Source organism: Hydra vulgaris, chromosome 08, assembly GCF_038396675.1.
Source record: "Hydra vulgaris chromosome 08, alternate assembly HydraT2T_AEP".
In the NCBI taxonomy this organism is placed as follows: Eukaryota; Metazoa; Cnidaria; class Hydrozoa; order Anthoathecata; family Hydridae; genus Hydra; species Hydra vulgaris.
The window spans coordinates 39,075,172-39,097,500 of record NC_088927.1 but is presented as its reverse complement, the minus strand read 5'-3'; the positions used below and the strand labels follow the sequence as shown (position 1 = coordinate 39,097,500).

The 22,329-nt window shown below is 28.3% G+C and overlaps 1 protein-coding gene across 1 annotated transcript in view; it reads left to right on the top strand.

The window, feature by feature from the left end:
- LOC101239070 (uncharacterized) overlaps window positions 1–22,329 on the top strand; it is a 154,593-nt gene that overhangs the window by 90,546 nt on the left and 41,718 nt on the right. Inside the window, exons 11-13 of the mRNA XM_065803678.1 lie at window positions 4,716–4,865; window positions 4,993–5,211; window positions 18,866–19,092. Coding sequence (XP_065659750.1) covers window positions 4,716–4,865; window positions 4,993–5,211; window positions 18,866–19,092 — 596 coding nt within the window. The remainder of the gene's footprint in view (window positions 1–4,715; window positions 4,866–4,992; window positions 5,212–18,865; window positions 19,093–22,329) is intronic.

The window sequence follows — 22,329 nt, the reverse complement described above, 5'->3', positions numbered from 1 at the left end:
TATATATATATATATATATATATATATATATATATGTATATATATGTGTATATATATATATATATGTATATATATATATATATATGTATATATATATATATATATATATATATATATAAATATATATATATATATATATATATATATATATATATATATATATATATATATATATATATATATATGTATATAGATATGTGTTAATACGACAACTTTGTTTTACTTTTATTTTTGACTCTTCTTATTAAATTCTATTTACAACTTTTATACAGAAACAAAAATTCTCTAGGGCGTAATTATATACAAAAATAGCTTATGACTTGACTATTAAATTATATCAAATAACTTTAATAATATTATGACAAGAATTTTATAAACGTAACAATAAAGTTTCATAACGATCAGTTATTATCACATCACCCCAAGAACTGAAGTTCTTAAGTAACACAGTCATTTAAATATGTCAGCTTTCTCCTTTCTCTGGTTGATCGTCTGATCGCCGGTAATAAATTATCGACGATTTCTCTGCCGTCAGCTTCCTCCTTAGCGTCAACAACTGTTTCTTCAGTTCCTTCCTCTCGTGCTGCAAAAATGTCTAAATCTTCTAAATCACTTTCATCACTGTCAACCTCTTCACTGATAACAATTTTACTTGAAGCGTTTGAAGAATTTGAGGCAGGAGCTATTCTCACGTCTCGCACATGTCTTGGTACACCATCAATTTCAATATTTGTGTTTGCTAATATGTCAGTTACAGTACCAATTTTCCAAACTGAAGTGCACTTTGCATCAGCGGGGCGAACATAAACTTTTTCTCCATTTCTATAAGTTTTCATAACTTGTCGTGATCTTTCCTGAGTTTCAATGTTTTTCCCCTCTTGAATTGGTTGACGCCAAACGTACTTATTTTTTTGAGAAGCAGGTGCAGATTCCTTGTTTGTTCCCACCGTTGGTGTTGCATTGTACCAAAATACCGCTACTAACGGACATATTTGTGCCCTCGCAGCTGTTCGTTTTACTGTGCGGTGGTTATGCTCCACAATCCCATTTTCTGATGGTCTATACTTCTATACTTCTATACTATTCACATCTATACTTCTTTTTTACACACCATTTTTCACATATGTTTGAAAATTCACTGGATTTAAACACCGCTCCATTATCCATCAACAGTTCTTGCGGTGGGCCATGCTCCCTAAATAGGGATTCCAATTGACTTACTACATTTTTGGTATTTTCGCGAGGCAACTTTCTCCAAATTGCAAACCAACTTGGTCCACAGTCAATCATTGTTAAATATGGCGACCTTTTATAGTGAGTCACATCACAAGCAATTCGATACCATGTGTCTGGTACATCTAGCACTCCATTTTTCCATTTTATTGGTGCTGGATCAATTGAATTACATTGACAACATTTGCGAACACATTCTTCAACATCTTTTCTTAATACGTGCAGAAGTCTTCGTTGCACTAAAAACATTGTTCGATTAACGCCAAAATGATGCTTTGAGTATTTCTTCGTGAAAGCTCATTTAACCAAATCTTTGGAACCCTTGTCAACACGTCAGCTTTGTTTTTGGAGGAGGGAACCCATTTTAATGTGATGTTTATATTATACTCTTTTATTAAGTCTTGCAATAGAGAAAGTCTTCTTTTAATAAGCATTTCTGATAATGCATTTGATCGAATCCTATGACTTTCAGTCAGCATACTTTTTAGCCATCCATGAACTGTTACTGAATCAGTGAATACTGACAAATTCTTTATATCCACTTAGCAGCTAGGTTTATCCCGCGCACCACAGCATCTAATTCAGCAATATTATTATGCATAACATCATTTATACTTTGAAGCCAGGCTGCATCCTCAATTATTACGTCATTGTATTCTATAGCAACCCCTATTGCCATGCTGCTAGCATCACACCACAATGTTGCTCCATTTTGAATCCCTTTAGCATTCCATTTCCCTCTCACAGAATCACAAACTTCTAATTGGCGCAATATTTTGATCAACCATGACTGAGCTTGATCTCCGATTAGATCATCGCAAGCATTTCCTTGACTATGACGTTTTATAAAACTGCAGGCAATTCTGAGCCACCCTCCAACAGGATAGTGACCTTATAAGTGTCCACATATTGAAAAAAGTTTCCGTCGTGTTACTTTTTCAGTTTTGATATCTTGTGACTTTGGAATGATGTTTCCACGTTTCCAACAAAGCTTCTTTTTTTCATTTCTAAACAGTTGCAAACCCAACACTCGTGCAGTATCACATTGCACCGGCTCTTTTGTTACCAATCCATAACACGCTAAATGATTTATGACCTTTTCAACTGATGTCTTTTCCAAATTAACAATTATGTCGTCAATGTAGTGGTCAGTTGCTTCACTAATACCTGCATTGAGATTCAATACACTGCCTAAGACTGAAGACATTATTTTTGGGGCAGAATTCAACCCAAAACCAAGACATGAAAGGTAGTATTTTTCTTCTTTGTAGACTACCTTCTGATGCTCCCACAAACTCGGATTGATGTATATTTGCATATAGGCGCATCTAAGATCAAGCGTTGCAAATTTGTCACCATCAGTTCTCCATTTTCTAATGTTTTCATCACATGCGTCACTTGAGGCATGTGAATTAACTTACTGATTCAATTTGCGAAAGTCCAGAACAGGTCGTATCTTTCCTTTATTTTCCTGCTCAACAGCCATTAATGGGACAATCCCTTTTGTACTTTTTTCTTCTTTGTTGCATGATTTCAACCAGCCATTTTTACCCATAAGTCCATCTCGTCATTATATTGATGTAACAACTGGGGTTTTACCTTGTACTGCGCGACAGAATTTCTCAGTTGTGGTTGACCTTGTTTCCATTTATATTTAGCAGTCCACTTTGTACCATCAAAATAAGCATCAAAATCCTTGTCCTTTATACCAACAGCTTGTTTCTCTGCATGAATTGAAAAAAAACCAAATTCAATTTTTCCATTGTACAAATGCACTCCTCCATAGCGATTAATGACATCCATACCAATAATAGCATCAATACCGTTGACAACACTTTTCAGAATCATTACTGATGTTTTGAGTTTTTTTCCTTCAATAATCAATGTTACTGTAGCTTCTCCCTCCGTTTTCACAAATTCTCCATTAACAGCCAACACCATTAGTTCATTTCTTGTGATACCAAAACCGGCTTTCTGAGCCATATTGTTTGAAATAATAGTTCGAGTACATCCGCTGTCAACCAGTGCTTTTCCTGCAAAGGTGTTCACCTGCACAGTGCATATTGAAAGCGCTGTTAGTTGTTTAGGGAAACAACTGGCGCTGGCGATTCCCCATTTGAGTTTCCCTGATGCAATGAACAAAATCTTGCAAATTGTCCAGATTCTCCACATTTAAAGCATTTTATTTCATCGCTAACAATTTGTTTCTTCGAAAAACAGATTCGGGCAACATGTCCAGGATTGCCACACTTTTAGCAGTTAAAATCAGTAGCGGATGGTTTTTTAACATGTTTATAGAAACCAGAGATTATTGTTGAAACATACTCTTCTTTTGTTTTTTCCGTCATGAGTACTCTTGCATGGTTTGATGCATCCTGTAACCTGATCCCAAATATTTTCACTTGTGCTCATAGCTGCTTTGAAATTTCACCCGGCAATCCAGTTATGAATGCTCTTAGCAATAATTCTTCGCTTTCAATGTTGGCCAAACCCATAAGTTGACGTGAACTGGCCAAATACACATCAACAAATTCACCGTCATTCCATCTCTGATCTCTGAACTGCTTGTAAGCTTGTAAACTCGACTGAAAACTCGATTGAAAAATCGACTGCAAATGCATCTAGCAGAGCTTTTTCAATGTTCGCAGCAGCCGTTTTTTGGCTCTCCCCAAGTTGCTCATATAATGCGAATGCATTGCCTTCAAGAAACAACGGAATGATCAATGAAAGATCGCCCATATTTTGCAACTCTCCCACTAGTTTGATCTTTTTCAGCCACACTACAACATCTCCAGATCCATCAAATTTTCCAATCATTTTCGCCATAGATGCCATACTGCCAAAATAGCTTGTTAATATGACAACTTTGTTTTACTTTTATTTTTGACTTTTCTTATTAAATTCTATTTACAACTTTTATGCAGAAACAAAAATTCTCGAGGGCGTAATTATATACAAAAATAGCTTATGACTTGACTATTAAATTACATCAATTAACTTTAATAATATTATGACAAGAATTTTATAAACGTAACAATAAAGTTTCATAACGATCAGTTATTATCACAACATGTATATATATGTATATATGTATTTATATATACATATATATATATATATGTATATCTGTATATATTTTTATATATATATATATATATATATATATATATATATATATATATATATATAATATGTAATATATAATGTAGAATACACTGACATAATTTATATATATTTATATATTTAATAGTAGAATAATGTTTTAATTTACTTTATAAAACTTAATCAATATAAATAATTTTTTAGGTTTTTTCAGGCAAGCTTTATTTTCAATTGCTTAGCAAATTCAAAATTTTCTTTCTCTTAATCTTCAAATAATTAGATTTTATCAATAAAAATCAATGTGAAATGAGAAAGAATGAAAAGAAGAAGAAAAAAAAATTCCTACTATTTATTTATTTTATTATTAATTTACCTTTTAGTTTCAATAGGAGTAGATATCACTGGTGGTCTTAGAGTCAGCGGGAAAATGATTGGTATGTGGTCTGAACCTTTTTCAACACCATATATTGCTGTTGGTAATGCAGAAGTTAGTATTACAATACAGTTACCATTTTTAATACGAAGTTTTGGTAAGTTTGTGTATCAAAAGAATTTTTTTTTTTTTTACGTATTTAAAAAGTGTTAAGTAATTTACCAACTATATACACATTACTAACATGCAACATAGCAACCATAAAATTTATGTTTTATTTTAAGAACTCTCTGGAGAGGTTCATCTTGGTAAGTCAGGAAAAGAAATTGTTGCTAAGGCTGGAGTCGGAATAGACATGACTGGAAGAGATAATTACTTCTATGGAGATATCAATGAACTTTCACTTGGTGCATTTTGTAGAGCTTTTGACTACAATTTAAATCTTCCCAAAGTGATTTTAGATTCTGGTTTTAAAGAACTTTCAATTGGATATTCTTTTCTTGGTAAAAATAAAAATAAATAATTTTAAGAAAATTAATAGTTTTAAAAAGTTTTGTTTAAGAAAATAAATATAAGTATATACAGTATACTGTATATATATATATATATATATATATATATATATATATATATATATATATATATATATATATATATATATATATATATATATATATATATATATATATATATATATATATATACATATATATTGTATATATATATATAATATATATTGTGTATATATATATATATATACATATATAATTTTTATATATATACATATATATATATAATATATATATATATATATATATATAAATATATATATATATATATATATTCATATATATATATATATATATATATATATATATATATATATATATATATATACTCTTATATGTTGTCTGAAAGTTTTCTTCCATGTTTTGTTGACTAAAAGTAAAAGTTAAAATGCTATTTATCAGTCGATATAGCAGCACTCCCTAGCGAGTCAGGCTATAAGATAGTCGATGTAGCAGCACTCCGTGCATGATTTACAGTAAAAAAAAATTAAAATAAAAACATTTTATCAAAAAAAACAAAAATAAAAACATTTTAATAAAAAAAATAAAAAGATTGTTTATATTGTTAAAAACATTCAGGTCAATTAAATTTGCATTTTTGAGGCTTTAAAACGATTAATTTGTAATTAAATTAATAGTTTTGACTTTGGTCCAACATGCAAATGTTGGACGAAAGTCCAAACCATTAATTTATAGGAAGAGCGGAAGGAAAAAAGTGATTCTTACGCCAACTTTGGAAAGAGCGGAAGGAAAAAAGTGGTTCTTACGCCAACACATACGTGTTGGCATAAGAATCACTTTTTTCCTTCCGCTCTTCCCAAAGACAACAAACTATAGATCTATATATATATATATTAGGGTAGGCCACAGTCCCACATATATTTTCCAAAGTATCAATTTTTCTAGTAGCTGCATAAAATATTGTTCCTTTTACTATAAAAATCATTTTTTGTTATGAAAGTGTTTATGTAGCTCATCTCTAAGTTCTGCCGAATTTCATTTTAAGTTTCAGTTATATGAATAAATCCAAAACACAAAACTTCCATTACTTCTGTTCCGTTTTTTAATTTGTTTGGCATAATATTTACTAATGACAGCATATTTCTATTGTATTTAATGTAAACAAACAATACACACGACGCATTCTTGTTCATTTAAAAATAATGTAAGCAACATAATCTACTGCAGCATGCAGCAGTGTTTTATCTATTGTAACTAATTTGTTGTATTTTGATTCGAATTATTCTTTTTTTTCTAAATATTTTGCATAAGTAACAGCCGCTAAATCATAAAGTTTACGTACAAAAAGAAATGTAATTAAAATTCTTTTTTATATAATTAAATACCATGAAATTTTACGATACTTAAAGATTTTTGATTTAAAATAAAATAACTTGTTATTTTCAAACAACATAGTTAGCTTAGATGTGTTTAAAGATAATTTAAAAAACAAGGTTAATAAAAAAAACGCAGAAGCATGTATCATAACACTAATATATTTTTTAAGAAAGCAACTAAATTTATTAATTCTATAATTATATTCATCTTTCCATTCGTTTTTAAGAAATGAAGATGTTTTACGTTTTATTATTTTTCTAACAGTCATAAAATTTAATTCATTTTAACATTTTAACATGGCATTGCATACACAAAAAAGAAAAGAGAATTTGTCTGTAAAAAATAATTTGACTTTTAAATTAAAGTCAATTAAAAAGAAATACTCAAGAGTATTGAAATCGACAAATGAAAATGGTTGGTTGGATATCCGCTGGCAGATATTAATACCAGTTCTCTGCCTACTACTAGAGATGTCTACAGATTTTTAAGGTTTATACTATTTAAAGATTTTTATAACTTAAATTTTTTATTTCCAAAAATAACTTTATTTTTCAATTTGAAAATAAACTTAAATTCATCTTCTGTTTTGCTTGTTAAGGTATCAATTAAAAATGATGAAGAATTCGATTCAAGTGTTTTCTAAATGTACAAAAGAATTAGGTACTAAAAGCAACATTTCAAAATTAAAATTAGCTGCAAAATTAACAATGAAAACCGTTAAAGTTTTTTGGGATAAAGCTGATATTCCTTGCAAGCAGGAAAAGTATATTATTGAAAGTATTATTAAGTTACATGATAAATGGAGAAGTCTTGCAAAGTCTAAACATAAATGTTTTTTAAAAAAAGATTTACTTATTCAAGGCTTTAGAAAAATAATGGATAATTTTTTTGATATTAGTTCTCCGAATTGGAAAGAATATGTTAAAAAAACCAGATCAAATTTAAATGCAGAAGAAGATATTCTCTGGTTTTCAACACTCAAAAGTGGAGTAAAAACCGGAGGACTAGGTGGAAAAGATAATTTGTTAAAATTGAGTGTCAAAAGAAAAATAGAGGAGGAAAAAGAAAAATTAAGAATCGATAAAGAAAAGAAAAGAAAATTAAATGATAAAGAAATTGATTTCAGCGTTTATAAAAGTGATAGTGACTCAACTGAAGAATCATTTTTTGCTGCGTCTAGAGGTTCTATGTACTCAGATTCTCAGAGCTCTTCTAAAATTGATTATGAAGTAAATAATTTTGAATCTTCTGCAGGTGTAATGGAAAATGTTGTATCAGATAATATCAATTTAATTTTGCCAAGAAACTTTGTTTGTCATCCAATGATAACAGCAACTGCTGATAGATCTAAACTATCAAACGCACAGCTTATGATGAATGTTTCAGCAATCCTGGTTCTAGGTTACTTTTTGATTGATATTTAAATCACTAATCAGTTTCATGAGTTTTTTTATTAGTGTGATTAGTTGATAAGAAAAATTATATTCTGTATTTTTTAGGTGGGGTTAAAGCTAATGATGTAGATATTTCATTAAACACAATTAGAAGAGCACGTAAGCAAAATAGACAAATTATGGCAAGAAATATAATGGCAGAATTTAAAAAAAAAGTTAGATTAGATTATTTAACTCTTCACTGGGATGGGAAACTTATGAAGCAAATATCTGGTAAAAAGTTTGACTATTTAACTGTTTTAGTAAGTGGTTTTCCAAACTGCGAGGAAGGTAAAATTTTATCTATTAAACCTATTCAGTCAGGCACAGGTCATTCTATATGTAAAGGAATCATAGAAGATTTAGAAAAATGGGATCTTAAAGATAATATTGTTGCCCAAGTTTTCGATACAACGGCTTGTAATACTGGAGTAAGAAACGGAGCGGCAACTCTTCTTGAAGAATGCAAATCTATAAAAACGCTTCTCTGGCTTGCATGTCGTCATCATGTTTTAGAATTAATCCTAGGGTCGTTTTGGAAAGCTTTATTTCAAAAAGAGACATCATCTGATGATAACATAGAGTTTAATAATTTTCAAAAAGAATGGCTTCACTCTAAAAAAATTCCTCTCAAACTTTCAAATAGATCCCTTGATCTTGAAAATTCATTCTTAAAACAAAAAGCAAATGAAACTCGCAATTTCTTAGAGAAAGTATTGCACTCTAAGCATCACCCAAGAGACGATTACAAAGTGGCTGTAGAACTAGCAATTTTTCTATTAGGTGGAGAAGAGCCCAAGAAATGGAAAACATGTGGTGCTCACCATCATGCAAGATGGATGGCGCATTTGCTGTATGCACCAAAGATGTTAATATTTAAAAAAGATTTACCCGAATCTGATTTAAAAAACCTTAAAATCTTTTTGGCTTTTAGCTCAGCCATTTACATTAAAGCTTGGTTAGAAGCGTCAAAGGTTTGCGATGCACCAATTAATGATATAGAATTATTTAATGATCTAGAAGCACTTAAAGGTATACCAAACTTCGGTGTACCTGCTGAAAAAGCTTAATATGTTTTAAGCAGACGCTTTTGGTATCTAACCGAGCAGGTGTCTGTATTAAGTTTGTTTTCAAATAAACTTTCTCTAAATGATAAAGATAAAATTGCAAAAAAAATGCTAGAATACGGAAAACCACTTGGTATCAATTGCGGTAAACCAACTCTTCCAGTGATTAGAAAAAATTCCGATATTTTATCTTATATTGGGAACAAGTCTTGGTTGATTTTTCATAATTTAAAAGATGATGGAAAATGGCTTAAAATTCCTTCTTCAGAATGGGGCGACAATGCCTATTATTTGAAAATGAAGCTGTTTATCAAAACTCTAAAAGTGACTAATGACGCAGCCGAGAGAGGAATTAAGTTGTGTTCTGGTTATCTCCAAATACTTACAAAGGTAAACCGTAAAATTAGTTGAGAAGAAATTATGAATAAAAATTTAAATAATCATACAAATCTACTTTTAGAATAAATTATAGATAAATAATATTTCTTATCTTTAGGACAAGGCTGTACGAAACGAAGTTTTTAACGTGGTTGAAAATCACAGAAAAGTTGTAGGCAATTTTAATAAGAAGCAATTATTCGTTGATTTAGCTGAGTATAAATAATAACCACTTTTTCATTAGCTTTTCTGTTTTTAATTAGACCCCAAAAAAATTCCAAATAAAATAACTCTTCTGTAATCCAGGCGATATATGATTTAAAAAGGGGTTATAAGTGCAGTTATTACTTGTATTGTGGTAAACCCCTCCCCATATGGGGGAGGGGTATTGAAAGTGTCACCAAATATCACATGGAAAGGGTGGTTAGCTACAATGTGAAGTGAAAAAAACCTTTTAATTACAATTCTTATTATAGCTGAATCAGTAAATTTTTAGCAAAAAATTACTTAGACATATAACTTTTTTAACAACAATAGCACTGCGCATAAAAGAGGGGGCGGGGGAGGAGTTGATAAACAAATAACACAAAATTATACATGGGGAAGTCCAAAAAGGTTCAAAAACGTGTTGCCTATTAAATGAACAGCCTCACTTAACAAATATTTCCTATAGATATAAAAATTTTAATCTTTTTTCACTTTCCTACAAAATCCTTATTTTGACATATTTTAGACTAAAAATGAAAATACTCAAATCAAATTCGGCGGCACTCAATGATATTTTTTTCTAAATTTTTTTTTATAGTTTGTATTCATATGTGAAAAGGATCATGTTTTTTTGCAGACATGTTAAATTTTCAAAATTTTTTGTTTTTGGCCTACCCTAATATAAATATATATATATATATATATATATATATATATATATATATATATATATATATATATATATATATATATATATATATATCAGTATACTGATAGAGCAAAATTGAAAAAAAAGTTTTGATAAAGTATTTATTATTACTAAAGATTACAAGGTCCTTTAGAAAAGTGGGAGGCATGTAAACCCCAGCCCACATGAACTTTTTTCCAAACCCATTAAAAGTAAATTTTTCATCAAAAAAATCTACAGCGTTTTTATATATATATGCATATAAAAAATATATATATATATTTTTTATATAAAAAAAATTATATAGTTATATATATTTTATTTTATATATATATATATATATTTTATTTTGTATATATATATATATATATATATATATATATATATATATATATATATATATATATATATATATATATATTATTTTTATTTTATATATATATATATTTTATTTTTCTTTTATATATATATATATATATATATATATATATATATATATATATATATTATTTTTATTTTATATATATATATATATTTTATTTTTCTTTTATATATATATATATATATATATATATATATATATATATATATATATACATACATATGTAAATATTAAAAGTAAATTTTCATCAAAAAAATCTACAGCCTTTTTGTATATATATTTTATAAAATATATATATTTTTTTTATATAAAAAAGTATATATAGTTATATATATTTTATTATATATATATATATATATATATATATATATATATATATATATATATATATATATATATATATATATACATATGTAAATATATATATATATATCAGGGGTATACCCAGCGGTTTTTTACCAGTTACCTTGCTGGCAACTGAAAACAGTTTTTATTTCTCATTTGAGTCGTCCGCTATGATAATAAGTAGTACGGTGTAAAAGATTTTTTTTTTTTTTTCTTGGGTGAAAATACTAAAGAAAAAAATTTAAACACTACTTAAAGATGTCTTATAAGAAATGGTTCATTTAAAAGTAAATTATTTTAAATTAATATTAATTAAGTTGTGATTAAAGATGTGTTTTCATTTTTGTCGTAGTCAATATCTGTTTCATATCATATATGTTTCATATCATATATGTTTCATATCATGTATGTTTCATATCATATATGTTTCATATCATATATGTTTCATTTCTTTTTGTCAATCTTAACAAAGGTTTCATTACATAAAGCAAAAAAGTTGTAAGCCAAAACTGATAAGAAATGTTTTGTAGAAATATTCTATTATTCTCTCTCAACCATCAATCGAATTTAATTTAGTTGAATGTCTAAAACATTATGTTTTTAGTGTTTAAAAATTTTTTCATTATACTAAAACTTTTTTAGAAAAAAAGACTTTCCACGTGCATCCTTAATTGCATTCTAAAAAGGATTTTTCATGTGCATTCTAATAGTTTTTTATTTTGTTAATTTTGTTTGACAAAATTAAAATAAAAGTTTTACTAATAAAAAACAAAAGAGGTTCAGTGTTTTTAATGATTTAACTGCCCATTCATGTGATTCAAAATAGGACTATAAGGTTTTAAAAATGATACATTAAAATTTGGAATTGAAAGAAAATGTAATTTTAAAAGTCAATTTAAATTGAGAAGAAACGTGCTTCAAAATGCAACAATAATTAAAAAAAAAACAGTACAGCCACACTTTAAAATATTAAATTGCCTGTTGGCTTCTTTTTATTAAGTTTGGTAAACTTATATAACGCATCATAGTGTACTCGTTGTTAAATGAAGTGTGTACTACTTTAAATACTTTTTCAAGTTTTCTATTAAATAATCGCAAGGAATAAAATCTTCATAGATCAAAATATGGCTTTATTAATAAACACACTTTTGTAAGTAACAAAATGTCTGATTGTCCTGCCGGGCGACTGACAAGATTTTTTTTAAAACTTCAGTCGCCCTTGGAGAAAACAAGTCCTTTCATGCCACTGGATGACCATGAGGGTACACCCCTATATATATATATATATATATATATATATATATATATATATATATATATATATATATATATATATATATATATATATATATATATATATATATATTTTAAATTTGATTAAAACGGCTGCTTATAAAGTTTTTGTTTTAAATATATTTTGACGTAATTGTATATTTACACAATATTTCGCTGACCTTTTGCGGTCAGCATCATCAGGTGTAATAAAAAACATTACAAAATTGTTACAAAATGAAAACTTCATAAAATAAAAATATTTTTTATTAAATGGTATAATGGCGTCAGTTAAAATTTTTTTGAATATAATAAATGGTCTCAAAGTTCTCTTGTTTTTATTCATTTTATTTTCACCTTTCAAAAAAAAATTTTAACTGACGCCATTATACCATTTAATAAAAACTATTTTTATTTTACGCCTGTAATGTCTTCTTTTTTGACGGTTTGATTTATGTAATTTTGTAACGTTTTTTATTACACCTGATGATGCTGACCACAAAAGGTCAGCAAAATATTGTGTAAATATATAATTACATAGAAATATATTTAAAACAAAAAGTTTATACGCAGCTGTTTTTATCAAATTTAACAAATATAAATATCGTATAACAAGAATATGATTTTAAAAGATATATATATATATATATATATATATATATATATATATATATATATATATATATATATTTGATATATATGATACAAATATATATATATATTTATATATTAGGGTGATCCAGAATTGCATAGTAAAAATTAAAAGTGTTCCTAACCACTCTCCACAAGGCTAACTTTGTTCTACTATATATAAGAAATTTGTCTTTATCTTTATATTTGATATCCTTCAACCACGTCAAACAAACGTTCCAAATCACTATTTATCTCGAAATTACTGTTAAAAAATGCCATTTTTTAAACTTGTGCAGGTTTGCCGGGTTGTTGTGCAGTTTTCAAGTTAAAATCGAAAAACAATGGAAACGGTCCCTGTTTCCAGACTATGTATTCTTATGACTATGCTTTTATAGGTAAATGTAAATTACAGTTTAAGGAACTATTATACTATGTAATGTAATTTTCAAAGTAACTAATTTTTAATTGTAAAAGTAAACACCTTTTTCATTTGACTTACTTTTACATGTAAAAGTAAATTACTTTTTGATGTAATCTACTTTTACATAACTTACTTTTGAAAGTAAAAAAACTTACATTATAAAATAAAAGTTGTTTTAAAAAAAATTAATTACTCATACAGAAATGTAAATTTACATTAAACGTTTATAATTACTTATATAATTAACTTTTTGATAAAAACTTTTGTAAGTAAAAAAAAAGTAAGTAAAAGAGCCATTTCTAGTTTTCGTATTTCGACTATTATTATTATTATTATAGTAATATAATTTCTAGTTTTCGTATTTCGACTATTATTATTTTTATTATAGTAATATAATTTCTAGTTTTCGTATTTCGACTATTATTATTTTTATTATAGTAATATAATTTTTCCTTGGCTAAATAACTTACCTTCATACTTGATTGTTGAAATTTGGAACACGTGAATGATTTTTTTTTTTTTTTTTTTTTGTGTTTATTGATAATTTTTACAACAAAATTAGTTTTTAATGACTTCATATTTTTATTTTAATCACATTTATAATGCAAAACATAATATTGGTTCTGTTGAATAATCATAACTAACAAATTCCTAATTGTAAAAATCTTGTAATAAAAAAATTAAAAAAGAAATGCTAAAAAATAAAATGAAACTAAAAATATTGTCAGTAAGAGATAATTACCAGCTCATTCATTGCACATTATGCAGTCATTAGATGTAAGTGTTTATAGCCATGTCAAAAAAGTTTGAAAACGATTTTGAATACTACTTCTACAATTATATGCCAAGGCAAATATTTGATAAAACATTACCAAGTAATCATATTTTAGTATTAATAGCCTTTGCTGAAAATTACAGTTTTTTAATTTAAGATGCAGTAAAAGATTTTCATTAGAACAACAGTCTAGCAACATTGCATCCTTTTGTTATTTACTATATCGAAGAAAATATGATGAAATGTAAAAAGTGTTTGTATCATTTCAGATCATTTGCAACACAATAAAGACAAAACAAACCAAAAAAACAACAACAACAAAAAAAAAAATATTTACCTTAAAGGTTTCAAAAAAGTTTCATTTTGAATAAACAACATTTTCGTCCCATTCCTACGAATGTATTTTAAAACTTTTTCCACCGTTTTTTAAATTAGAAAAACACAGTTAAAAGGTGATATAAAATTTCATATCACTTTTAAAAAACCTTCCTATTTTACTTCCGTATTCAAACAGTATGCTGTGTTTTTAAAGGAATTTTTTTTTAAGTTAAAATTTAGTAAAATTATTTTGAATTCATTCAAAATAATTTTACTAAAAAAATTTTACCCTAAATCTGTTATTTAACTAAATTCTCAATTCTTGATGAAACTAGCTTTGAACTAAATCCAGGACTTAAAAAATTTTTGCTAAAAAAGACAGCTCTAATATTTACTCATAAATAGGGAGAAACAATGGAGGAACTTTCATGGTACCCATGTTTCATGGTGCCCTACTCTCCCCCAATAATGCTTGATATCTTATGTTTTTTAACGTTTTAATAATATTTTGTTAGTTTTAATTTTGTGAATAATAACATTTTCTTAAACAAGTTTAGTAAACTAGCAGCAATGGCGTAGTGGTAAAAGCTCTGGCTGAGAACCAAGGAGGTCTGTAGTTTTCATATAAATCAATACATTAATATATTGATTTATATGAAACGTTTATCCAGGTGTAAAACTCAAGGTTTTTTTCTTTTAAGGAGTCTCAAGGTTTAAAAAAAAAAGGTTGGACGGTATGGAATAACATTAACAAATATTATTTCAAAAAATTCTAAAATAATTTTACCCTAAAATCATTTACTGTATGGCACGATTCATACCATTTTGGATACCATTATAACTATTTTATTATTTTTGTTGATAAATTTATTAAGGGAAGTTTTTCCATATTATTTTATTTATATTGGACACAATGTAACAGTTAAGCAAGTTTTTGCATTCTTTGTCTATATACACTGCATATATTGCAATGTTTATTTATACATTTAATAATTTTAACAATATTGAGAAATAAATCAAATGACGATAGCTGCAATAGTAAAACAAACATGAACTGGAGTGCTTTATTTAAAACCAAAACTAAATCCTCGGAACAACTTAGCATTTTCAAAGCAATCACCAATATTGTTAAGGATACACAAAAAAGAGCAAAAAAGTTAATGATATTTGGTCTTCCACAACAAGATACTGAAAACCCTAATAACAGCGATCACCTACTTAAATTCTAACTTGTTCCCGGGATTTAGTTTTGTCTTTAAATAGAGCACTCCAGTTCATGTTTGTTTTACTATTGCAGCTATCTTCACTTGATTTATTTTTTAATAAAATTGTAAGAACTAAATGTTTAGTATTCCTGTAAATTCCTGTTCGCATTTTTTTTCTCCCTTTTACAACAAAAATATTGTTGTTTATGATTAGACAATCACTGCCAGCACTTATTTAATGATATACAATTTTATCATTTGAATGTTTTCTGTAGAGTTTGTAACGTTGTGTTTCTGTAAAAGTTTTTTTTATTATTTTTAATAAAATCTTTCTTTACAAAAAACAAATGGGCATAAGTGGATTAGCTTTTTGCCATAAAAACTTCAGTGAGATCTATAATTTTTTGGAAGTTTCTCTTAATTTTTGTTCTTCTATACAATTTCTTCTATCCATCTATGAAAGAGATTGAAGTTAAATAACAGAAACAGAAATATATTTCTTGTTTTAAGAAAAATATTTCGTAATAAAAAATTCAATTTTGCTGTTCTTACAGTAAAATATATTTAAGATAATGTAGAGCGTTTGATGAGCTTGAATGAAGTTTCAGAAGCTATGGAGGAACAATAGAGGAACTCTTAATATTAATATAAGTTTTGATTTATATGAAACGTTGAATGAAACTAAATTTCGAACTAAATGAAAATAAAACTAAATGAGCTGTTAATAAAAACGATGAGATAAGAAAATACGATATGCTTTCCTTTATTCACCCGGCCTAATGAGCTAAAAAGGCTATAAAAGAGGTGTTAAAACCATGTAAAACAGTTGTAAAAATTAAATATTTAAAATTGTAGTGTTAATTTTTATCAAAAGAGAAATTACATAAGTAATTTTAAACGTTTAATGTAAGTTTACATTTCCGTATAAGTAATTAATTTTTCGAATAAAGTATTTATATTAAAAATTCAATTGATTCTTCAGTAAATAATATTAATAATAATTAAACTCTGTGAATATTTAAAAAGTATGCGACAAAATTTTTTTGACCTCTTGACTTTTTAGATCAAAACTAATGATATAACTTTTGCTTCAATGTTCTTAAAATGCTTTGTAAATAACGACTTTTAGCTAATTGCTAGAGATTGCTCTTTTACTTACTTTTTTTTTACTTACGCGAGGTTACACGAGTAATTTACTTACGCGAGGTTACAAATGGTTTTAAACGGAAATGTAATTTATGTAAATTTATCATGCAAAAAATTGGACCAATTTGAGCAATTTTAATTTTGAGTCAATTGGATTTCAATATTTTGGGCAAGCACCTAATTTTACGGCATGTGCGTAGCAGAAATCACATTTGAACATTTGAATATAACATTCATGAATAGTATGACAATATTTACTATTTAGTATTTTTTTATATCCACAGGCAGGTCTTAATTACATAATGGCAGCTGCAACAAGAAGTTCTGCTGAAGTTTGGCTTGTCAGCAAGCCCACCAACCAATTCTCTTCAGCAAGATTGACTATGAATGGTGATGCCATCCGCTTCCTCCTCTTTTACCACCTTGAAGAACACCTCACTGTGAAGGACAGTATTTATCGCACAAAGATATCAATATGATTTATAGCAAAGCGAGATTTCCGACTCAGAGGATTGATTGAAAGAAAACTGAAGAAGTTTTATGGTGAATATCAACTGTTAAAGGTGAATAGGACGAAAGCATATGAAGGCTGCAGATTTAAAGAGCAAATGTTCAAAGACGACCTGATGGAACTTTTTGACTTGGCCACAAAGAATGCTTTGAACATCATGACAAGCAGTGAAGACAGACAATTCCTAACGATGCAGAGAGAAGATGTCACCAGTTCAAGCATGGCTGGAGTGGATCACAGTCTTGCAAAAAAAGATACGAAGAAGAGAACTTGAAGACTTAAAGAGACAGAAAAGTAGCAGCAAATAGAAACATCTGGTCCTGCATTGAATATCAGTTCTTCTTCTAAGTCTGTAGACAAGGACAATGTCGATGATAAAGACTTCAGAGTTCCATCATCATCATCTGCTCAAACTCTTTCCTCAAAGCCTAAATGACTGAAAAGCATGATAGTAACTCCAGATGCCGCAGGGGCTTTAGATAGCATAAATCTGTCTGATCGTAGAGCTATGTATGTTGTTGCATCAGTAGCAAAGGCTTTAGGCCATCCTCTTGACGACCTGAGCACCTTTAGAAGGTCACGGATAGCTACCCCAAAAAAAGTAGCTGAAGCAGAGAAAGATTTCTTTTTCAACTGAATTTCCTCTTTATTTCATTGGAATGGGAAACTGCTTGACAACCGAGCCCCTCTAGATGTTAAAAAAGCCATGCTTGCCAACCTCCAGCTTTCAAAGACTCAGTCAGCTCTGAAGAAAATAAGCACGTGTGGCACAGACTTCAATCATCTTGAAAAGTTTGTTACCCAAAGAACATTTCGTCTCTTTAAAGTACTTAGTATCACTGGAAAGGAGGAGGCCAAGAGTTTCCTGTTGAAAGATCCAGAAGCATGGAAAGCGGATGCTTGCTAACAAAATTTAAAGGATCGAGTTGACAAGATGAAGGTTGTCAATTATAGCGCAGAGTGTGGCATTGCTCTTATCCAGAAATGTAATGAAACCCTCACCAAAGACGAGGACCAAAAACAGTTTCAGCTTCGTTTTGTCCAGTGACATCGCCAGATTTACCCATCCTCCTCTAAGGCAGCCATGATCGCGGTAGATGAAATTTGATGGGGCATTACTTATATGTCATACTTTTGAAATCAATATTATAACAATTTTTCATTTTGAGTATTAAAAATTTTGAATAGTAAAATATGAAAATATCAAATGAGATTTTTATGCTTTTGACCGTATAGACCGTATACATGAAAAGTCAAATTTTTTATTGACCCCTAAATATTTTCTGATTTGCTTCAAAATTTTACGGAAATTCTCTAATAATGTCTTGCCTTGTGGCCTTGTGGAGAACAGAATTTCCAAACTTCATTTTTTTGGACCATCCTATTATATATTTGTTATATAAAAAATGTATATCTATATTTGATATATATGATGCAAATATATATATATACTTTTTTTGTTTTGTCAGAAAAGAGGTTGGCAAACAGATTCCTTAAAGCTGGGTTTCATCTCAAAGGTACTCTAAATATTTTGGGTTTAATTGCAAAAACTAAAGTAGAGATTGAAGCAAGCAAGCTTTTGATTGACTGTGAATTATTACCTATTGGAACATCAAGTAGTTACTTCGAATTAACAAGATCATTGACAGACAACTTAAATGGACCAAAAGTTTTCATAAACATATCTCAAAAATCAGTAAGTCTTTAACTTTATACAGTTTAACAAAATAAAAACTAGACTAATGTCATTTAGTTTTTGTTTTCTTAAGAATATATAAAAATAATTAATAAATTTGAAAAAAAAATTTTGTTTTCTGATTATTTTTTTAAATAAATTTACATTCAACAAGGCTGCAAGCAACCACTAATTAAGTTTCAAATAACTTGAATATAAGTTGCATAATCATTAACTTTTAAATTTAATGCATAGATTTTAAATTTAATGCATATCATGACATGAAAATTAATCTTTAGTTTTGAACATACGAAAACTAATTGAACAATAAAAGAAAATTTAAATCCTCCGTGCAAATATATTTTCCAAAAATAAGTAAAAACAATACAAAAAATATTTTCGTGTTTATATAGTTTCAGAGAACAGCATTGCTTTATTGAGGCACATTCAAAAAATTGATACATATTGTAATGCGGTAGTGGTGTAGTGGTAAAGCGCTCGCTTCAGAAGCGAGAGGTTCCGAGTTCGATCCCCACCATGTCCCTGGTAGTACCGCGCTCAACTTGTTTCTCCGCACAGCGGCCTTGTTCGTCAAGGTTTGTGTTTCGGAGTTATAGAGTTGAGAGAGGGTTATAACCACTATTGAGTAGCCTCCTCATCTGTAGTGGCCTTCATGGCCTTGAGGAGGTGAATAACAAAAAAAAAAAAAAAAAATTATTATTGTCCTGCGTTGAGATTGTCGAACTAAGAAAAACGGCCTAGTTAGTCCACACTTGGGCGGGAATAGTGTGCAATCAAACGCTGTTGCTGACCACACATGATTTTTTTTGTTGACAACTTGACCAGACTGTTTAAGTGTTTTGATAATTTAAAGATTTCAGAAATACGCTGAAAAAAAGAAATGCTAAGTTAAACTTAAACTTGGAAAAAAATTAAAAAAAAAAAACTATAAAAAAAGAAAATATTTTAAATTAAAACTCAATTTTAAAGAAAAAATTATTTTTTATTTTGTTTTTAATTGCATTTGAAATAAATTACTTAAAAACTTATCTTTTGAAATTTTTTCTTAAAGTTACGCAAAAGGTTTTTACAAGTTACTTCTAAAGATTGTTTAATAAATGAACGAATTTTATTTGAATTATTGAAAAGAAAAAAATATGTATATAAGGGGGTAGGGGGTCATAAACCAGTGCTTTTTTTGCGTATGTACTTTATGGATGCCTCCTTGATTTAATTCTGCTTTCAAGTTCTCTGCAATTCTTTGTCTACATTTCATCTCTTCTCTTCGAATGGATGATTGATATTAAAATTTGCTGGGTTATAACCAAGGTGCTGCAGTGCTAAAGTCAAGACTAGTGCAGCATTTCTATCACTGACCTTTGCCATATCAAGACATACTGCTAACTTGTTGTTCAGTATTTTTTGTGTGCCATGTTTACATTAAGTTCTCTTTGAAGTTGTGCTTAATGATGACTCACCAAATTCCTCATTATCATTACCATTTTTGTTTGTATTTGGATGTCTGAAGAATAGCCGCCCTCTCTTCTTTGGTCACTCTGTCTTATTTTTCTTGTTCCTTGAATTTTTCTTTAATGCTGAGAACTTCTCTTTCTCTTTTGGCCAAGACTTTTTCAACACTTCCCATCTTACCACATTTTCCCACCTCACTCTGAGCTAACAGGAACTCTCTGTATTTTTGAATGCTAATTATCTTCATGGTATCCGCATGAACAATGTCAAAAAAAAGACTCTCTAAGCCATCCTTACACTCTTCTACCTTTTTCAATAGACTTTTAGAGTGCTTTGCTTTATTTTCCTTATTTTTCTTCAGTTTGTCATATTTATGTAACTTGCACTCAAATTTTTCAACAGCACATTTTTTCAATTGTATTCAAGTTTCCCACACTTCAAGAATGTCATTAGTTTTTGAATTTGATACTTCACAAACAGTTTTTTCACAAACAGTCTGTTTGTAACAGTCTGTTTGTAACAGTCTGTTTGTAACAGTCTGTTTGTAACAGTCTGTTTGTAACAGTCTGTTTGTAACAGTCTGTTTGTAACAGTCTGTTTGTAACAGTCTGTTTGTAACAGTCTGTTTGTAACAGTCTGTTTGTAACAGTCTTTTTTTAACAATCTGTTTGTAACAGTCTGTTTGGTGGCCTCTTTGTAATAGAAGAATAGTGCAATGACTTCCTTCTTTGACAGTAACTTTATAGAGCTGAGAATTTCGGACATTTAGCCTATCAGCCACATCTAAGTTTTTTGTTTTGTAGCTGGTTTCAAAGTCTTATGGCAAGCATTTGTCATCTCCTTTAAAATAATAAATTGTATTTGTTGCCATCCAATTTAGTTATTTGAATTAATTATAATTTCTAGCAAGACTTATAGAACTCGGTAATTTAACTGACAATGTTTATGTTATGCAATATGCAACACATTGGCAACATATACCAATGAAATCAAATTAACATCCTATACTGGTAACTTTTCAAGTCATTTAATTTCTTGCTTATGGAAAAACAACAGTAACATTACCAAGACTTTGATAAAGTATAGCACCAATAAATAAATAAAACATTAATTCAATTTTCTTGTTGGAAAAGGTCACCTAAAAGCTTATAAGTTGAATTTACTATATAGGCGTATGGATAAAATTCCAAATAATTATATGATCATTATCTTTTAATTTTAGTTTTTTTTTATTGGAGAGTTGTTATGTAGTTTTTAAGCATTTAACAGTTTATTTTTGCATCATAACACTCTAAATTACAAATAAGTATAAAATTACAAACTTAAATAACAATTCTACAAGTACGAAAATTGGTAATTGAAATGGTGAAAAATGATTAAGTTCAATTTCAAAATTGTTATCAAAAGTAAAAGAAGAATATTTGTAAATATAAAAAGTAAAACAAAGTTATATTTAAAAGGCATTGGTTCTGTCAGCATATGGAAAAGAATCAAGCTTAGGGGTTGGTTGCAATAAAATCTATGAAAGAAAATTAAATCAGCATGGCAATCAGATTATATAAAATTTTCTTATCCTTAGTTAAGATTTATTTGAGGCTCATCAAAACTGGTTATTTCAGATCCTGCATATGATTTTCATTGTGTGAAATAAAAAATAAAAATATATATATGTATATATATATATTCATAAACAATAATGTATATAAATATATATATATATATATATATATCACATACATCTGTGTGTGTGTGCGTGCGTGCGTGCGTGCGTGCGTGCGTGCGTGTGTG